The sequence below is a fragment of the Falco punctatus genome, assembly GCF_963210335.1.
Source record: "Falco punctatus genome assembly, chromosome: 11".
Classification (NCBI taxonomy): Eukaryota; Metazoa; Chordata; class Aves; order Falconiformes; family Falconidae; genus Falco; species Falco punctatus.
In genome coordinates, this window is record NC_137591.1 from 28,360,747 (window position 1) to 28,380,568 (window position 19,822).

The following is a 19,822-nucleotide window of genomic DNA, read 5'->3' on the forward strand; positions in this document are numbered from 1 at the left end:
CTCATCTCATCCTCTCATCTCATCTCATCTCATCTCATCTCATCTCGCTCAGCATAGGACAGCCAGAAATAAGGGACAATTTGCAAGTGCACCACAGCCTGTGGTGTCAGGGCCACCATGCTCAGAAACACCCTAGTAAGCCTGGAGAGCCCATGAGCACATAACATGGTCCACATTTTCCCTGGAGAGCACGGCATGGTCTCTCCAGTGCACAAGGGGACAAGCCCTGCCCACATGTCCCTTTGTACTCCTTGGGGGCTGTTTCCACGGACTGGTGCCTGAGAGCATCCTAGCTGCTCCTGAAAGGTTCATAGGTTAGGCAAGCAGAATCCTTTTCTTGCTGGCTCTCACCCCGACCTGCTGTATGACTTCCCACTAGTCCCTTCACCTCTCCTTCACCACAGGACTCACAGGATTGCTGGGCCAGTGTCCACAATGCCTCCATGCCCATCAGCCTGGGAACAGGGACTGACAGGGCTAAACACTGGTTGCAGACCTGTGCACTACAGCAGGGTTTTAATACATCCAGGCTGACTCTCCTGACCCAATTATTCTTCATGCGTAGTCCCCACCACTCTACGAACACCTACGTGCTCAGCATCCCATGGTACCCAGCTGTAGAGCTCTGCCTCCAAAGCAGCCACATCACAGTGCAGAAGAATTCAGGCTGTTCCGAGAACCTCGCAAACATCTCGTGAAGCAGGCTTGTTTTTCTGTTACAAAGTAATTCGAAATTCTTGGAAGGCAATCAGGAAAGTACAAAGTATTCCAGCTCAGGACAGCCTGAGACTCATTCCTTAGAGGCACAATGGTTGTTTACTCAATCCCTCATACATTAATATCTAAAAATTCATGAGTTCAATTGTAAACAAGAAGTACTGGCTTTACAGTGTTGTCTATTTAACAATAGGTTCCAGCCTGAATGCTGATTTTGTTGTTATCTTTCTTTTAATCTTGCTATCAGAGGGTCAAGATCTTGCAAAATTATGGGAAATATTTCAAGCCCATTTATTTCTGGTTTTGAAATGCATCCCTCTGAAACCCAAGGCCAAGGAAAGACTATTTCAAATCAACATTGAAGAGTACAGGCAGAGAGAAGAGCTGTTTGTGCCAGCACTGTCCTCTGGCTCAAGAACAAATGAGGAAAAAGCCAGCCACAGATATATTTGTGCTGGAAATCTGTGGAAGATTCCTGACAGTTGAGAGGGAAGGTCCCCAAGGCAGTCTCCCAAGGGGACCAGTGGACACAAAATAACGTAAACCCAACCTGTTTCCAAGACAAAGCACAACTGGCTTCTGGAAGCACCTATTTCAGCAGGTTGCTCGCGGTGAGCAGAGGTCTCATCTGCATTCATCAGTCCAAGGACTCTAAGCCCAACATCCAGGACTCTTCACAGAACTTCATCTGAGGAAAGCCTCTGAAACTGCATCTCAATGGCAAGATGGCAAGCCCAGCTCCCTCTCCCAGAATGAACTGTGGGGGATGACCTGTGGATGGGCAGGCCCAAAGCGTGGTGGTGAGTTAAATCCAGTTGGCAGCCGGTCACACGTGGTGTTCCCCAGGGCTCAGTACCGAGGCCAGTTCTGTTTAATGTCTTTAACAACAATCTGGATGAGGGGATCGAGTGCACCCTCCGTCACTTCGCAGACAACGCCAAGCTGGGCAGAAGTGTTGATCTGCTTGAGGGCAGGAGGCTCTGCAGAGGGACCCGGAGAGGCTGAATCGATGGGCCCAGGCCAGCTGGATGAGGTTCAACAGGGCTCAGTGCCGGGTCCTGCAGGTGGGTCACACCAGCCCCACGCAGCGCTAAGGGCTGGGGGCAGAGGGGCTGGGAAACCGCCTGGGGGGAAAGGGGCTGGGGGTGCTGGGCGACCACCGGCCGAACATGAGCCAGCAGTGTGCCCAGGTGGCCAAGAAGGCCAACAGCGTCCTGGCTTGTACCAGAAACAGCGTGGCCAGCAGGAGCGGGGCTGTGACCGGCCCCCGCACTCGGCACTGGGGAGGCGGCACCTGGAGCCCTGGGGTCAGTGTCGGGCCCCTCACGACAAGAGGGACATTGAGGGGCTGGAGCGTGTCCAGAGCCAGGCAGGGGCTGGGGAAGGGGCCAGGGCACCAGGCTGGGGGGGGGGGGGGGGGGGTTCAGCCTGGAGAGGAGGGGGCTCAGGGGGGACCTTATTGCTCCCTACAGCTGCCTGACAGGAGGGTGCAGCCAGGTGGGGGTCGGTCTCTTCTCCCAGGTAACAAGCCATAGGGTAAGAGGAAATGGCCCACATTACACCGGGGGAGGTTTAGATTGAATATTAGGAAAAAATATTTTCACTGAAAGGGTTGTCAAGCACTGGAACAGGCTGCCCAGGGAAGTGCTTGAGTCACCATCCTTGGAGGTATTTAAAAGACGTGTGGATGTGGCACTTAGGGATAAGGTTTAGAGGTGGACTTGGCAGTGCTAGGTTAACAGTTGCATTCTATGATCTTAAAAATCTTTTCCAACCTAAACGATTCTATGAGGATGGAGAGCCTGCAGGATGGACATGGTCCAGCGCTCACTGGAGCTCACCTCCCCTTCCATCTTTGCTGACTGGCACTGCCACAGGCCCTTCTCATGTCAGGTCTGTGCAGCCTTGAGCTCCCTAGTTCGTCCCACTTACAGACCTCTCCCTTTTGGGTCTGATGCTTGCCAGAGGGAGCAAGCTGAGACCGTGCCCGGGCTCCAGGAGGTTCACCAGGACATTTGTGGCTAGGCTGGCGGTGTTTCCTGGCTTCTTTATAGTCCTACATAAACACACTGTTGTTTCAGGCACTATCGAGTCAGGGAACATGGTTTTAGCTCAGCATTCTCCTCTCTTCTGAGCAACAGATACTTGTTTAGGTAGCCTAAACAAGATGCCATCCACCCCTCTTGCTTGCAGAGTCAGAGCAGATCAGCCAGCTCCACCCTGATGCTTTCTCACACCTGTGCAGAGCTCAGACACCTCCACAGAAACCTTTGTTCCAAGTAAGTGAGGAGAAACAAGTCAGAGAGTACTTTCATGGGCAATTATGACTGTGTGTAAAACCCCAGCTGCTTCTTCTGGGGACAGAGTCTCAGGCTGTGAGGCAGTGGGCTGCTTGCTGATCTCAAGGAAGTGGTGCAAGAGGAGGAGGGAGCTTCCTTGAGCAGGAGGTTCATGTGTCTTTATCTTTGCTGCTGTCAAAGGGCAATAGCTGAGATTGCAGTGTCTTGGAAAGTCTGCATGCAAGCTATCTCCCGAGGACATCAACAAGTCTGGAAAATCACCTTCACTCTCTTGATAAAGGTTTCGGTGAACAAATGAACTCCAAGGCAGGTTTCTAGGGAGCAATCACCTCTACTGGCTAGAAATGCATCAGCTTACATTTGAGTGAAGCCTTTGGCTTGCTCGAACTGCAGGTGCCGCCTGGAGATACACAAGCCTGCTCTCCTGTTGAGGTTCACCACTGCTTCAGCTGTAACTTCTACCCTGCAGAAACTAGCCAGGCAGGTGGGGTTTACAGGGTGGTCATCCAAGCGCTGCCAAATCACTATCCAAGGGCAAGAGCTCTCAAGACAAACACAGATTTCAACCACTGAAGAAATCAGAGAGGCAACACTCCACAATCCAATCGCTCTCCCTTCCTGCTCCATGACAGACAGCAGGACATACCATCCAAGAAAGTCCATTTGAACTTTACTGCTGCCTCTTCAGCCAGGAACTCCACTTGAAGTCACTATTGCATTGAAACCTGCAGTGCTACAGCAATGCAAGAGGTAGTACCTGTCCTGTTCACTCCAGCAAGCAGCTACTTCCATGGGCACCATGGAAACATCCCCTTCAGGACATTTATCCCTATGTCTGCACACAAATTCTCACTGGAAGAGCCCCAAGCCTGCCTCCAAGTGCTGGCCCCCTGCCTGCCTCACCAAGGAGGACACAACTTGCACCAAACCCAGGTAGGACCAGGCTGATGCCACTCAGGGTGATAAATACCTTGTTCTAATGAAAATAAACCCAACCATCAGACTGCCTCAGGCTATGGTGGGAAAGGCTCCTTCTGCTCCCTGCGTGGGCTGGGGGTACCCCCATCCTGCAGCCCGTGGGCAGGGTGGGAGCTCCTCCTCGACCGCCTGCAGTGACCACAGCAGAACACAAAGCCAAACTGCTTTTTTATGGCTTTGCCTGCCCAGATCGCCGGCTCTCACCCATCCTGCCAGTCAGCCAGTCCACCCCAGAAGGCAGCTCCCTGTTTGTCTTGGATGACCTCCTGCCGGACCACAGCTTTCCATAGCGCGGCTTTTCTGCACTGCCAGAGAGCGGATTTCCTGCCGTTTGATCTAAATTTGCTCATCATTTCACCGAGTGCCTCCTGATTTCCCTCATCAGACCCAATCTTTCCATCAGGGGGGTGGCCCCGCAGCCCGGGGCCCTTTAGCAGGGAGCTGGGGGAGAGGCCTGGTGGTCAGAGCACAAATGCTGCTGGTCCATGCCTCCTCTGGCCCTGGAGCCTGAGGGGTGGAGAGGACCTTCCCCCCCTTCCCAGGTGGACCAAGTGTGGACATGCAGTGCCCTCTGCCGATGTGGGAGCTGCAGGAAGCAGCAGCATGAAGGGCTCAGCAGCTTTGCAAACCTCTGGACAGGCAGCCCAGCCTCCCGCCTCCCTGCTAGCTCTTTGCTAGCAAGGCAGGCAGTACATTTCTCTCTGCTGACAAACTGCCATTCATCACAGCTCTTGGAGCAGCTGTTTGAGGAGAAGCCAAGTTGGTAGAAGAGGCCCAAGTGGTCCCAACAGCGAACCCCACACCTGCAGGTTATAGCTACCTAAAGAAACCAGGACATCTTCACTACCCTCTGCAGTCCCACCCACCAAGCTTGAGCAATGCTTTTCTTCCCTATGCAATGGGGAAGGGGACAGCCTGGCAAGACAGGTGAAGTGTTAAGGGACAAGGAGACAGCACCAGGGACAAGATAATGTTCCCTTTCCCCTTGACCAGAGGCTCCCTTTCCCAAGACAAATGTGCTGCTTTATCTTGAAATAGTGGAGGGAAGCAGCCACACTGGGAGGACAGGGTGGTGGTTCAAACTGTCCTGGGGAGCAGAATAACCTTAACAGGAACCAGGTGTGAAATGGAGCTATCGCCCACGCCAGGACCCCAGTGAATTACTGCTCTTGCTACAGGCGCCTTCCTGGGAACACAAAGATAGACATTAATTAGTCTAAGACCCTAAGAGGTCCTTTGTGACGTTCCTGCTTGCAGGACTGTAGGTGAGGTTAGCTGTAGCCTAGCATTGTTAGCTGCAAGCCTGCTACCCGTGGACTTAGTGGTTGTGAGGAGTGTTAGGTGGGTGAGTGCCTCTGCTGAGTTCTTCTGCACCAGCCAGGGGAACTGCAGAGTGAGGGCAGCTTCCTGCTCTAAACAGAAAGAGCATCCCAGCTGGCTTGGTTGGAGTTGGTAGAGCCCTACTGAGACCCTGCATGTGTGATGGACCTGGGCTGCTCCAGCACAGAGGAAGCCAAGAGCGTGGCACAGCCCCCAAACCACCCTGGATCCTGACCATTGCACTGGAGCAAACCTGGAGTTGGTCCTGAAGCAGTGCCCAGCCATGGGGCTGGCAGGACACCCACAGCTCAGAGAAGCTCACACTGGAGGAAACTACTTTGTTTTTCTTTTCCTCCACCCTGTAAAACCCTCTCCAATTCATTTGAGGGTGAAGAACCTCAAGTGAGGCTTAAAGGCCACAATACAGGCAGCAAAGTCCACTCCTAGTTAATAAGATTCACTTTAAGAGATAAAGGCCTATTGGCATCTGGAGAATGATAGAGGTTTATAACACTGGCAGCAATCTGACCCCCAGCAGGTTTACGTGGCACAAGCAATGTCCAGCTAGATAGTCATCTCCTGGTCCTGGACTGAAATCGGCTCCTTCTCCTAACTGCAAAGGCTGCATATTCCTTATCTCCACCACAGGGGAAGGTCACCACTAACATGCAATGCATTCAAGTTTTGATTGCTTTCCCCTCTCCATTAATTCTTCCAGGACTTCTTGGTGATCAGGACACAAAACAAGTGGAGAAGGATCTGGCTCAGTATGGTACTTGATTCCAAGGCAGGGAGGGTTTCCTCATTTCTAGCCACAGCTTTTGTAGCACTGCCAGTCCCCTTCTCTGGGTACCCACACCCCCTCTCTGCCATCGGTCCCCGCTTGTTACACATCACACTTACCATCCTCTTGGACAGAGAAGACCTCTGCGCCTTCGCATTGTGCCTCAGTCAATTGGTGCTCCTCCAGCTGAGACAAGTGTCTCAGCAAAGGGCTAACGTGAAACGTCAAGTCTCTCCTATAAACCAAAGCATAATTTCAGAGGGGAGGAATACATGAAACCACACATAGCATTAATGCAGAGCCCAGCTCAAAAACCTCAGTGCCTCTCTCGGGACCTCTCATTCAGTCTGATCGCTCTCTCATAAGCACCGTTTGCAATGTTTTGTGGATGTATCAGCCCAGAACACTTCTCCTTCCCTCAAAACACAGCTGCTGCTGCAGCAGAGCCTGGCTGCTGTAACGGATGACACGAATGCCACACTTTAGGTAAATGTAAAAAGAAAACAGAGCCACACAAATTCTCTCAGAAGAAGAAATTAGGCTCAGGCCACACTGACCTGATGCCTTCTGGCATAAAGCCTTAATTTTTTTTAAGAAGAATTCCCAAACCAGCACCTTCCAAGGCACTCACATTCTTTAGCACAGAGCCAGGGATAAGCTGAGGGTGGGTGACAGGGGCACCATGAGGATCCATCCCTGTTTCCCCGACCCACACAACCTTTTGCCAAACCCCACCTCTGGCCCCAGCGTGCTGAGAGTGCACAGTCAGTATCTCTGTATTGCACCTAATCAGAAGATACCTGGCCAGGATGACCGTCACCCCTCTGCGCACAGTATCTTCTTGTTACCTCACACCCGCTGTAAAGTGCTGGCAGGAAAAGTGCTGAATCAGGAGTGTTCAACTGGAATAAATTAATTTGTTTTCTAGCACCGGCACGGCCCTGTGCCAATTTGAAGCACTCCTGCTTGGGGAGCACAGGATGCCCCCAGTAAGTGCAGTTCAGTGCCTCACTCCTTGGTGAACAGCTTGGTCCCAGCCCAAGGTGACATGTGCTGGAGCCAGGCAATGGGGAGGCCAAGGGGACCCCCAGTACACCTCTTGACAACTCAAAATCACTTCCCAGTACTTTTTGGCCTCTCCTTCACAGGCCTGCAATGAGGTGCCTTGGCTGCTTATGTTACATTGGCAGCACCCTGGAGCTCCCAACTGCACCCAGGGCTGATGCCAGCCCTGTTTTCCGTACTGCTGATGCAGTAGCTAGGATGTTGTTAGCTCGGGGAAGTCAGCAAAATGGCATGGCCACTCCTCAGGAGCCTGCCCCGAGCAGGAAACCAGCTCCCATTTCCCTGAGCTCAGCAGCCCTACCTGATAAAGGATGGGATGGAGCCTCTCAGAGAAAAGGGGAAGAGCGAGCTTCCAGCACTGGCTCTCCTCCCATCAGATAGAGAGCGCACGGCTGCACAAAGTCCCCTGAGGTACAGCTCTGGGATGGCCCCATGGCCCTGAGATGCGGCCAAGCCAGGCAGCAACAGCGAACAGCCTGGCTTTCCACCCCACCATGGCTCTGTGGGGCACGGAGCGCTCCCTGAGCATGGAGAAGAGATGCGGCCACCTGAGCCCCCCAGCCTGCTGCACCCCAAAAATACCCACTGGCAACGAGGTGAGTCAGGGAAAGGAGGCATGACACCCTACCAAAGCTTGTGTCCCGGCCACGCCGAGCCTTTACCAAGGCTCAGCGGTGGGAGCAGCATCACCCCACTGCTAGAAACAATAGCTGACCAGCTCCGTGGTGACTCCAGTACCCATTCACAAGCACACTCTCTGCCTCAGTTTCCCCAGCTGTCAAAATCATACCCCGCAAGGGTCTGGCAAGAGCCAGCCTGGGCTTTTTCATATCTTGAGGCTACTCCAACTGCAACCAGTCCAGTGTGGGCAGCCCCAGAGCAGCCTTTTCCCGGCAGGACGGGAGGGCAGCAGGCAGAAAGGGGTGTCCCTGCCTTCCCCCTCGTTCACCTTTCCCACCTGGGTGGCCACAGGGAGCAGGGACCCAAGATAGCCCGGGGCCAAGGAGCACCTCTACCAGGTATCCAGTGCTGCTTGAAACTCTCCAACGTCTGCTAAAGAAGCTGGAGCCACTGCCGAGAGGGTCACTTTGTCCCGTCCCTAAAGAAGCTGCAGCCACTGCCGAGAGGGTCACTTCAAGTTGTCAGCACAGCAAACATCTACCTGCATCCCTGCCTGCCTGCGTCCTTCCCTGCAGCTCTTGCAAGGCGACATTGCCATCTGCTGCCCGCTGCTCGGCAGGACACGCCAGCCTGCCTCTGCCACCCAGGCCTGGTTCTCCTCCATCCCTGCCTGCAGGGGACTGTCCCTGCAGAGCCCCTCCAGCACGGAGTGCCACAGGCGCCGGGGCAGCACCCATGCCACCATCTCCACACAAAGCCACGGCTGGCAGATGCCCCACTGGCACCAAACCATGTGGGCAGCGCAGAGCTGGCAGCTCCAGCCCAGCAGCAAGGAGCGCAAGGCAGCCGCGCTTCAGTCCCACCAAGCACCACCATGTCCGCCCTACCCAAGGGCTGTGTACAGGGCTGGTACACCCCTTTGCAGCTAACGAACATGCAATCGCCCAGCAGCACAGGGACAGCAGAGCAGTGTCCCATGTCCCCTGCCAACAGGCTGGCTTTGCAAGTACCAGCCTTGCTGCTCTTCAAAGTAAGACCCTGGCACGGAGCACTGCCCTCAGCTCTGCTGGTGACTCACCCGCTGAATGGGAACACACCTCCAGCTCTTCTGCCTTGGGTTCTTCATTTGGAAACACAAAGATGGTATTTTTTAACTCACAGCCACATCAAGAGATGTTCACTTATTTTAAACTTTGAAGCACCTACATATTGTTTCTACAGCTTAAGATAGGAGATGCCATCAAAGGGAGGAGAAGAGTAGTAATTATCTGCAGTTCAGAAGTTTAACCTTTAGAGAAGGAACTGGGTTTTCAGCTATACTTGTTAAATGCTTTTAATCTGATCTTTTCTAAGAGGCTGTGGAGTTTGTAACTGAGATTACCCATCTGAGACAGGAGGTGTCCACAAGCAGGCCTGGGTTTATAGGTCACAACACAGACTAAGGCTGAGGGTTGCTCTGACCTTCGAGAGGGACAGGGCCATGGAAGATGACATGGTAACACACTGCTGGAGGTTACTGCAGGCAAAAAACAGAGGAGGAACATGAATTCCCTTTCCCAGTTACTTACGTGATGGTGGGGACTATCCCCAAAGCCTGGCTGAGAATCAACAAGAGGCATCACATCATTTGACCTCTGCAGGGATCTAGATGACTTATGTGAGTTTACAAATGCGGCAGTGCTTCTGTAGGAAACAGCATACGATATTGTTTCTTGCATTAACTGGTGCAGAAAGTTGGGGGGAGCAGCTACCAGCACTGAGGCAAAAGCGGGGTGTACAGCGGGCTTTGTGCAACTGCTGTTGTAAGAGGTAGAAAGTGGCTGATGTGAGGGATTGCAAACCTTTACTTGGAAAGCAGTGAGAGCTGAGAAGAGCCCTAGTGTGAACAGATGCAATCCTCATTATCAATTCCCACTTTATATTTGAACAGCACTTGCATCCACTGAAGTGGGACCTGCCAAAATACAGAGTGCTGGAGGACCAGCCAAGCCCAGCAGGTCCAGAAGGCTGATGGCTCTGCTTTGAAATTCCCTGGTAGGATCCAAGACAAGTGCTAAGCAATACACTCAAAAAGAAATGTTATCCAAGATGCGGGACGCAGCCTCTGGACTGAGGGAACTTGCTTTGTAGGTCAGCTGCCATGGCAGAAGATGGAAAAAAAGAAAGGCTCAAACAGGGCTGGAGTATCAGTACTAAAACAGTCATAAAGAAAAAATAAAATCTAATTTTAAAGCATTTTCTCCACCTACAAACAAGATTAAATGCTTTTCTCGTGGGGATGGCTATGTCTCCTGTCATCAACAGGAGCACAACAGTGAGCACAAATCTATCGAGTGCATCTGTCACGTCCACTTTAGGGCTGCAGCGAGTTACCACAAGAGATTAGTACATTCACACTCCAGGATGCTGAGATTAACCGAGGTGTCTGAGCTCCCTTTGCTCTCAGGTCCTAAAGGGTGCGGAAATGCACAGTCAAAACCAGCCCAGGATCACCAACCTAACTGCAGCCTCGGAGACTTGAGGGAAGCCGAGAGCCGGTGTCCCCAGTGTCCTGGACAGACCATCCGGACACACGCTGACTGCTGGACAGGCCACCTTGCCATGCACCTTGGTGCTGGTGTGCACGTGGCCATGAGGGACAGTGCAAATGAGTGAAATCAGGGTTGTCCAAGAGCAAAATCACCTTTGAGGGGAAGGTCTGACACCGAGATTTGCTGTTCTGTTGCTAAATGCTGAGGTGTTATTTCCTATGTTTTCTGCCCGTGTGGCCTGAGACATGCAGCCTGCCCAGTAGCTTCCCCCAGATCCCAGTCTCCCCAGTTCCTGGCATCTGAATGTGCCACAACCCCAGTGCAGCTGTGGTAGAGACCCCCAGCAGCTGGCTTCGGACATCCCCAAAAAGCGGGGACATCCATGCCAGAAGTGCTTAGGACAGCCGCTCCAGCCGCCTTGTCCTGATGGCCCATGTGGCTGGGGGTCTCCTGAGACAGCCCCAGGGGAACCCAGCCAGGGTGTCCCCTCCCTCTGAGCCTGTAATTTGGGTTCCCATCTGCCTTTGTGCCTCTGACAGCTCCTGTGATGGGCCTGGGAGCAGCTTAGACAGGGTGTTATTTGGGCTTCCTCCCACCATTCCTCTGTGGGCAGCCAACGTGGTGTTTATCCCATAACCTAACACTGGTAACCAGGGAAAACACCAGGCAGATCTCAGATCAGTCCAGGGACTGCAAGGAAAAACGGAGGACTTCACAAAGAAAAATAAAGAAAAACGCACTTACCTGCGTGTTACAGATTTCGTGACACCTTTTTCTTCTTAAATCACTGTTTTCTCACCCAGTTGTATGTCATTGTGCTTCCTTAGTATATGGCATCTCATAAGGTATTTTCTTGGCTGCATCTTCAGCACAGAGCTCTGCTGCAGTGAGAAACCATCCCAGAACACGTTACTCACAGACCCGAGCGTGGAGGACAGTTTGTTGTATTTTCCCTGACAACGTTTGTCCCCTATTTCAAGAGTCTGAAGGGGAGAGTGATACACACAAAATTACCTTTTTCTTCTGCAGTATTTCTTTTTCTTTCAGGCTGGCCATAGCAGCACGCCTGCCCCGAGCAGGGAAAGAGCCATGCATGGGGAGGGACCCCCCCCAAATACCCCAAAACACCCAGCATGGCTGGAGGGGGACAAGCAATGCCAGGGTCACCATGGCACCATGCCAGCCTGGCATTATTTTTGGCAACCTGTGTTAGAGAGGGAGCTCCAGCTCTGGTCCCTGCTCTCTTTGCAGCTTGTGAACAGGCTTCAGCTGGCCCCAGTGATGATGCTCCTCTCACCATAATGAGCCAAACCTGCTTCCAACCTCTGCAGATCTCTTCCTCTGACTTTCTCTTGCCCTCTGGATTTTAAACCATCCCCAGCTTGCATTCAGTGACAGCTTCCCTACAGGTTCAAGTCCTATCACTATTCCTCAGGCCAAGAAAAATCCCCTCTGCTTCACAGAGATGCTGCCAAGACCTGGTGACTGCTTTTTGCTGGAATGGTGTGGTGTGCAACAGGAGGGATGGAGAAAAAATACTACTGGGAGGAGGATTCACACTACCAGGAGCAGTGATGCTAACGTATGGAGAATACTGTTTGGGGAGGCAGTTCATATAAAAAAAGCCAGTGATATAAAATCACATCCCCACAATCAAGAGTGATTTCAGCCCCTAGGAAAGCAGCAGTGCCCTGCTGAGGCGGCCTGCTCACGGCTGCTCACCTATGCTGTCGCTCGGCAGCAACCTCGTGGCCCAGTTGGCTCTGACTTCAGAAACGGGTTTGCATGTCTCTGGTTTCCTGTGGGCGCCACAACGTTAATTCCTTTGAGTTACTGGATCCAGATCTGTCTCCAAGACACATGCTTTCATTTACTGCATGCAAGTTGTCCAAGAGAGGAAAACCAGAGGAAATGAGCACCCAGGGAGCAGGCAGTGGGATGGAGATGGTTTTGTCATAGTCATACACCCACCATACACCCAGAGCGGTATTGTGCTCTGGACTGTCTTCAAGATGCTCTGAGTGCAGCCTGGGGGTAACTACCCCTTCCCACATGCTCCCCCAGTTCCTGACAGCAGGATCATATTCCTGTATTTGCACATGCAAAACCCTGATGAGCAGTGCAGGACTGAAGGCTGCTCTGTAGTGGTTTTGTTGAAATATTACCTGTTGCCAGGACTTTCGGGGATTTAATTTCTGCTAATCCCAAATAAAAATTGTAGGCAGAGGGTCCTCAGTGCTGAGACTGCCTATGAAGTGAGTCAGCTCAAAACAAGGGGAAAGGTTTGATTCTGCTGCCAGAGAGGAGACAGAAATCCCTGCTGTGAGGAAGGGAAGGCTAAGCAGAGTGTGCAAGACAGGCAGTAAGAGAAGTGGGGAGGAAAAGCAAGAAAGCTCCCACACTGGACTCATGGGGAGGGACTTGCGTGGTGGCCAAGGAACAACCAGATGGTGACAAGCACATCTTGAAGCAGAAGAAAAGCAGGGATTTAACATAATGCACTGGAGATGAAGGTTGCGGCATGAAGTCCTGGGAGGAAGACGCAGGAAAAGCACCCAGTGAGCCCTACTGATGCTGGGGGTCCCTCCAGCAGAAGTGGCAATAACATCTAAAAGCCAGGAGCAGGCGAAAGCCTCCTGGTAGGTGCAGCAGGAGGCACAAAGTGAGCAGGCAGCCAGCGCTCTCCATCATCGGTGGGGAGGAGGAGCAGGGAAGGGCTCAGGCAGGCAGGGCAGCCCTGCTGCATTTCCTAGGCTGCTTTCTTCGATGCAGGCGGCAAGGCTGGGATGAGGGAAAAGGGCCCCACCTCTGGAGGCTCCGCAGCTGGGCCACTGGATACAGAAGGGTGAGCTAGACACCGACATACTTGCACAGCATGCCCTGCACCAGCCCCCCTTGTCTCCCACTGAGGGGCCCAGGGGGCTGCTCCTGCCCCGCTGGCTGCCCGTCCATGCTCATCCATCAAGGTAAGGCTCTGCCAGCTGGAGCTGGGGGGAGGCAGGGGGGAGGCAGGCAGGCAGGCCTGAGGGTGATGAGAAGCGATGTGGGTGGGGGACCCCAGACAGGGCACAGCCAAGAGGCTGCTGGGCTCTGTTCCCCTCCGCAATGAGACCTCCAAATGCCCCTGGCAGCCCCTTGCAGACCAAGGGTGGATTACGGTCTCTGGAAAGCTGCTTCGGAGAAACAGGTTCGCCCTCGCGGGGGGGGGGGTGGGGGGTGGTGGTTTTCCTGCAGGTCCTCTCCCTTCTCTCTGCAGCAGCAGGCTGGACAGCCTGTACACGCTCCCCCATAGCTTTCCCCTTGGGGAGCAAGGACACAGATAAAAGTAGCGCTGGCATTTCCCAGTGCTCGCAAGCGCTGTCTCTGTCAGCAGCAGGCCCGCTCAGGTTCAGCCAGCTGGCTTCGAACTACCCAGCAGCCTCTGAACAAGGCTGATGGGGGATACTAGTAAATCAGCATCCAAAGAGGAATTCACTGCATCTCCCGTCAGTGACAGGAATGGAGCTTCTCCCTTTCTCTGCTGGGGTTTGCAGCTGGTTTTGCCTTCCTGAGAAATGATTGCTCAGATGCCCCCCTCCCCACACCTCCCCAGCCCTGCAGCAGCATGGGGAACAGACACGCGTTGCTCTTCAGACTCCACAAGCAGCATAAGCTCCTCAGGCCATTTTACCCATGCGCATGAGCAGAGCCCGCTGACCTGTTTGCAAAACTGCAAAGAGCACTGGCGAAAATGCACTAGTCACATGCCAAACCTCCCCTCCTCGGCACTGCACATCCCACAAACAGCAAACCCAGTGCTTGCTGGCTGCATCTGGCTCGCAGTCAGGGTCTGATTTTAATTCTCTTTAAATGTTCTGCATAAAAGAGGGGAGTAGAAATGTGGGTGCACTGCTGCTGCCATGCCTAGGGGCAGGAAGCAGCTCAGCTTGCCCACATCCACTGCCAGCAGCACACAGGACATCTGCTCTGCCGAGCCAGCCCAGTGGGCTGTTGGGCAGCTTTCCCACCTTCACCATCACAGCTCCAAGATGTCGTCCTTGGTTTCTCACCCTCTTGCTGTTTTTCTTTCTCTGGAAATGCTCTGTGTGGCCACATGACCTTTACTAAGATGATACTTTTTTATACTGCATGATTCTGCATTAACATGGAGCTCTTTTCTCTGCTGGGCCCCTCCAGGATGGAGGAAGCGGCTAGTGCTCGCTTGGCATCGTAACATGTGATCTCCTTAGCCATCAGGAGAAACAGCCACCGGATCTGAAATCTGGCAGAGTATCAGGGCCTCTGTAATTAATAACATCTGTGTTTTGTTTCCTGGTAATTGTGTATTTAAAAAAGTGGGAAAATCGTGCAGAAAATAAAAATCCATGCTTTCAAATAAGCATTGTAGCCATTAGAAGAAGGAAAAAGGACATCAGATCTAAGCATAAATCAATGTGACCAAAGACAAGATCAGCCACATTAAGAAACAGCTGCCTCGTTGCTTTCTGTGCCTCACGCTCATCATCCCCTCCTGCTAAAAATCCAGGTCCCCTACAGCAATGGCTCAGGGGGTGGAGAAGCCTCAGAGGCATCCATGCTTGACACAGGTGAGGAGCACAGCAAGCCCCAGGCACCCTGAACATCTGGACCAGGAGTACACCCATGGCAGCCTGGAGGAGAGGAAGGGGATCTGACATATGGCAATGCTGATGAGGAGGAAACCAAGGAGGGCAACTAGAGTGGTCCAGGGAATGGCCCAAAGGGAGATATGCCAGGGGACCCATTGTGCCAGGAAGGTGAAGTCTTCTATAAAACCTTTACCGTTGTCAATGCTAATGGCGTGGCCAGGAAGCTGAAGCTGCTGGTGAGCTCATCTGAGTGGTGAGCTCAGCTGCGGGGAACCCTTGTGCCAGCAGCACACACCCCGGATGGATGGCAGGGCCACCAGGCTCTGTGGTGCTGAGGACACTACAGTGACCCTGGGCAGCAACTCTGGCGAGGCACCCAGAGACAGCCACTCCAGCCACGTCACCTGGTGAGCATCAGCTCTCACCAGCACACAGGCCATCGTGCCAGGGGGTCTGCAGAGGTTCCCCCCGGAGGAGCATTCCTACAAGTAGCCCAGCAACTTGCTGAGCCACCAAGAGATGCACAGCCCGATGCCTGTGAGCTCTGTGGCAAAGCCTACTCGCACCAGGGCACACCGCACAGCACCACTGCCTGCACACAGGTAAGCAGCCCTACCAGTGCCCTGACAGCAGCACAGCCTTCACCCAGTCCTCCCACCTCGCTTGCCACCACCACACACACACTGGCAAGCAACTTTTTGCCTGCTCCCATGCCTTCACCTGCATGGCCACGCTCAAGCGGCACCCGCCAGCCCTGGTGGTGAGTGTACCACCAGTCCTTCCGCATGGACGATGACACCCCCCAGCATGGCGCAGAGGAACCCTGACTTTCCCATCACAAGGACAAGTGGTTGAGGGAGAGCTGCACAGCTAGAGGAAAACCAGGCTGCAAGTGCCTCTGCACCCCAGGGAGCCCCCAGCCCATGGCTGACCGGGAAAGAGGAGGTGGTCAGCAAAAAGCAGGCTGATCTAGCACTGGGCAAAGAGGCAGAGCTCAGTCACTCGTGCATTATTTATCTCTGATTACTCTCCCTCCAGGAAAAAAAGGATCCCAGCTTGACTGGCATGGCATCCATCCCCCTGGCAAGGCTGAGCATCCTGCCCCAGCCGTGCAAAGGTGCTGTACACGTTCCACAGGACGGTGAAAATCCCAACACCTCTATGGGTTAAACAAACACACACTGGGTTTAAATTCCACATGGAATTAAGTGAGGAAAACTAAACCAAAGCCCAACCCTCCTGTGCTGCCAAACAGATGAGCACCGCAACACACAACCCTTTCACACAGAGTATGCTGGATATGGTAATTACAGGCAAAACATTTGCACCCTCGCTCTCCTCTCTGGAGAGCCTCTTTCCAAAGCAGAAGTGCACTGAGTGTTTCTACGGCAATAAGCTGTTTTCTGAGACCAAAACTGGGACTAGACAGTTGGTAAAGATGGTTTCTCTCAGGTACCTGATAGCTGAGGCAATTAAAAGAAAATTAAACTGACATTTCTAACTTGTAGTGTAAGGGAGATGTGCAGTGGTGAAATAATTAAAAGTTACTGCTGGGAACATATTGTTTTCACCTGTCTACTGTGAAGAACAAAAGGGCAAGAAGCATTTTAGGCGCTTTTTTTTCTCTTTCTTACTTGATAATTAACTGCTAGTTATTGCTGCGTCCCCAAATGCTAAAACCCAAGGGTTTTCCAAATGACAACAGAGATATTTAGAGGTTGGTACCTGATTTATTCAGCCTTACTTGGTGACAAACAACATCTTGCCAGCCAGATCTCCCTGCCCAAGTTATTCACATAAAGGGCTCCGAGCTTCACTGTCTGATTTAGAGCACTTGCCTGAAAGGCCTTTCCAGCAGCTGCCTGGGAGCAGCTCCATGATGAAGCTGCAGTCCCATCCCTTGCTGTCTTACTGCCCAGCATTATTTGCTTCCCACCAGTTACGTTGGTGTACCAGCTGCACCCGAGCCTCTCAGGCAGGGGAAGCAGTTCTCTGGATGGGAGCCCACCTTGGAGCATCCTCATGCAGATAGGGCTCACACTGCCAGCTCCTCCCAAAAACTCAGCTGGCCACCTCTGGGAGAGGGACTTCCCAGCTGTTTTTCACAACTCCACGAACACAGGGCTTGGGAAGGAAGATTCACCCCCCACCTACCTGAGGGTCCCATGGGGCCAGAGGTGGGCCTGAAAGACATGGAATGGTCAGGGGACACAGCAGATGCACCTTGCCAACCTCTTCAATTCAGCAAGGGCCCTGGCATCTGGGAGAAAACTGAAAGCCCCTTCCACCTTTCTCATTAGCTAAAAGCGTGTTATTTATTAATGCCTGCTCACCAACACCAGGTCTGGTCAGGATCCAAGACCCAGAATGCTCTTCATATGAACCTCATGCTTCTTGTCACAACCCCAAGTCATCCTTGACCTCATCATAACCTCCACCAGTCCCACTTGGCTTACACTTCAGCCCACCACCCAAGGGCACCCCTGCCTCTGGCCCTTCCTTCCATCCCTCCTGCTATGCCAGCCCAACACCATGTTCATTGGAAGGAGACAAGAACACTACAGGAAAGCTTCTGGTGGTGTTTCCCGAGTCAGAGTATCCCCAGATTTTAGTCTCTCTCATGCACAGCAAAGCTGAGTATACCCTGAGCTGGTGTTTAGCACTGACCTTCCAGAAGGGAGAACAGGGTTCTGCGTGGTCTTAGGACAAGTATCCCCTTCCCCCACAAGGGAAGCAGGTGTCAGATGAAGCCCAGAAACGTAGTGGGTTTGTGCTGCTCCAGAGTCCATATCACTCTGCTTCAGCCTGTCCGACCTCCAGCATGCCAGCTTTTCCAGGAACGGTTGGCGGACCAGTCTGGAAGAATAAGGAAGTGTCCTGGTTTTGGCTGGGACAGAGTTAATTTTCTTCTTGGTAGCTGGTACAATGCTGTTTTGGATTTAGTATGAAAATAATGTTGATAACACACTGATGTTTTAGTTGTTGCCAAGCAGTGCTTACTGTAAATCAAGGACTGTTCAAGTTTCCCATGCTCTGCCAGCGAGACACAGCGCACGAGAAGCCGAGAAGGAGCAGAGCCAGCCCAGCTGACCTGCACTAGCCAAAGGGCTATTCCATACCATAGAACATCACGCTCGGTATGTAAACCGGGAGGAGCTGGCCGGGCATCAGCAATTGTATTGTGCATCACTTGGCTTTATTTCCCTTTAGTTTTATTCCTCTCCCTTTCTCTCTCCTTTTCATTACACCTGTTGTTGTTATTTTAATTATCAAATTGTTCTTATCTCAACCCATGAGTTTTACCTTTTTTCCAATTCTCCTCCCCATCCCACTGCAGGGCAGCAGAGAGAGCAAGCGGCTGCATGGTACTTATTTGCTGGCTGGGGTTAAACCATGACAGGAAGGTGCATGCTAGGCTGACTCCATCATTTCCACTGCCAGGGGTGGTGGTCATGTCTTAAAGGTCTGTACACAGTCAGCCAGCAAAATCTTTACAAAACAAGACAGAAAAGTCACTTAAACCTCTTCCTCAAGGTTGTTTCCTGATAAAAGAAGAAAAAAAGCAATTATAGCAAACTGTAAAATAAAAAGGAAGTCAGGTCAAAAGACAGGTGAATGCACAAGGCACTCAACAAGGCTCTGCACTGGAAATTTCTGAAAGCCCTCCCAAATTTGCTTCCCCCTCTTCAGTATGAACAAAACAGATCAAGCTGGGCCTTTCCCCGCCCAGAGCTGGCTGTCTTCCATCGCAAGAAAACACATCAATTTGAGGAAGCACATCCAGAACGAGAGCCATCCTTGTTTCCAGTTTGGAGTGGAGCAAAGGTCTTTCGCTTTGCCACCTTAGTGGGTCAGACCTTTACAACAACACTGCTGCCAGCACTAACCCCCTGTGCTTTGGGAGGATGTCCCACATTGCTCAGATGTTACTTCTGGATTTCTTATTCTGCCCTTCAAAGTGGTAAAAACCTGCTTGAAGAGCCAAGCTTTGCTCCCAGACCACCTGGGCACGCAGTGCTATTGAAAACATGTAAATATACCTGTAAATGATGATACAGAAATGTGCTCATAATAAATGGGCTTGTACTGTAATAGTATTGTAGCTGCCAAGGACAGGGGGAGCCTAGCTTTATTTTTCACTCTTGTAGTGATTACTGTCTGATCATTTCAAACTGGATGCTGTGTCACAGTATGCAAACAGAGAAGGAAATAATGTAGTTAAAACTGGGGATATTCTTCGTGTTTACATGAACTCCACTGCCCTGGAGCTATTTTAAAGCTGCTGTTCCTCTCTCAAGTGAATACACTGGAAATAAATACTCTCTGTCTACTCATGTATGCCATGAACAGTTTGAAAGAGAAACTGTTGCACTTCTAGCTCACATGTGCTGCTGTATTTGCACAGATGCATAGCATATTTCAGTGTCTATTACTGTATGCAAGGACTGTGCATCTGCACATGTTCAGAAGTGAAGCAGGACACAAAGTCTTGCAACTACTCACAGATGTCTTCTTATACCTCAACCCAAGCCTGCAGGTATCCTGAGGGGTGAGGTTTGGTACGTGACAAGCAAAGGCTGGTGGTAGGCTTCGCAGAGAGTATGCAGGCAGCCTTGTCTCAGCAGAGGTTCTGTCTGCAGGACCATGGTCACAAACAGGGACCTCAGCCTTCTCCACGTAGTGCACTTCTGTCGTGCTCGCACGCTGCTGCGCTGTAACCGGGAGCTGATGTGCAGGTGAAGACAGGACAGCTAACCATCCCTCTGCACTCAGGAAACACAGCCCCCAACCCCCCAGCTCTCTGGGAAGGAAGCAACTCCCAAAGCCTACTGCACCAGGTGAAAAACATCCCCAGTCCGCTGGATTCAGTGCCAGCAGCAGAGGCAGTGTGGTGTTAAA

The 19,822-nt window shown here is 52.2% G+C and overlaps 1 protein-coding gene across 4 annotated transcripts in view; it reads right to left on the minus strand.

Moving 5' to 3' along the window:
* Positions 1 to 1,778: 1,778 nt before the first annotated feature.
* The window catches only part of LOC308071657 (uncharacterized protein), a gene marked incomplete at its 3' end in the record, with an annotated part of 48,874 nt that continues 30,830 nt past the window's right edge, over positions 1,779 to 19,822 (minus strand). For 2 of the 4 annotated variants that reach the window (XM_080407407.1, XM_080407406.1), the window contains exon 5: positions 19,343 to 19,648. In XM_080407407.1, the coding sequence (XP_080263533.1) occupies positions 19,343 to 19,648 (306 nt within the window). Of the gene's footprint in view, positions 19,649 to 19,822 lie in introns of all 4 variants that reach the window. The other 2 variants (XM_080407408.1, XM_080407409.1) reach the window with 2 other exon arrangements.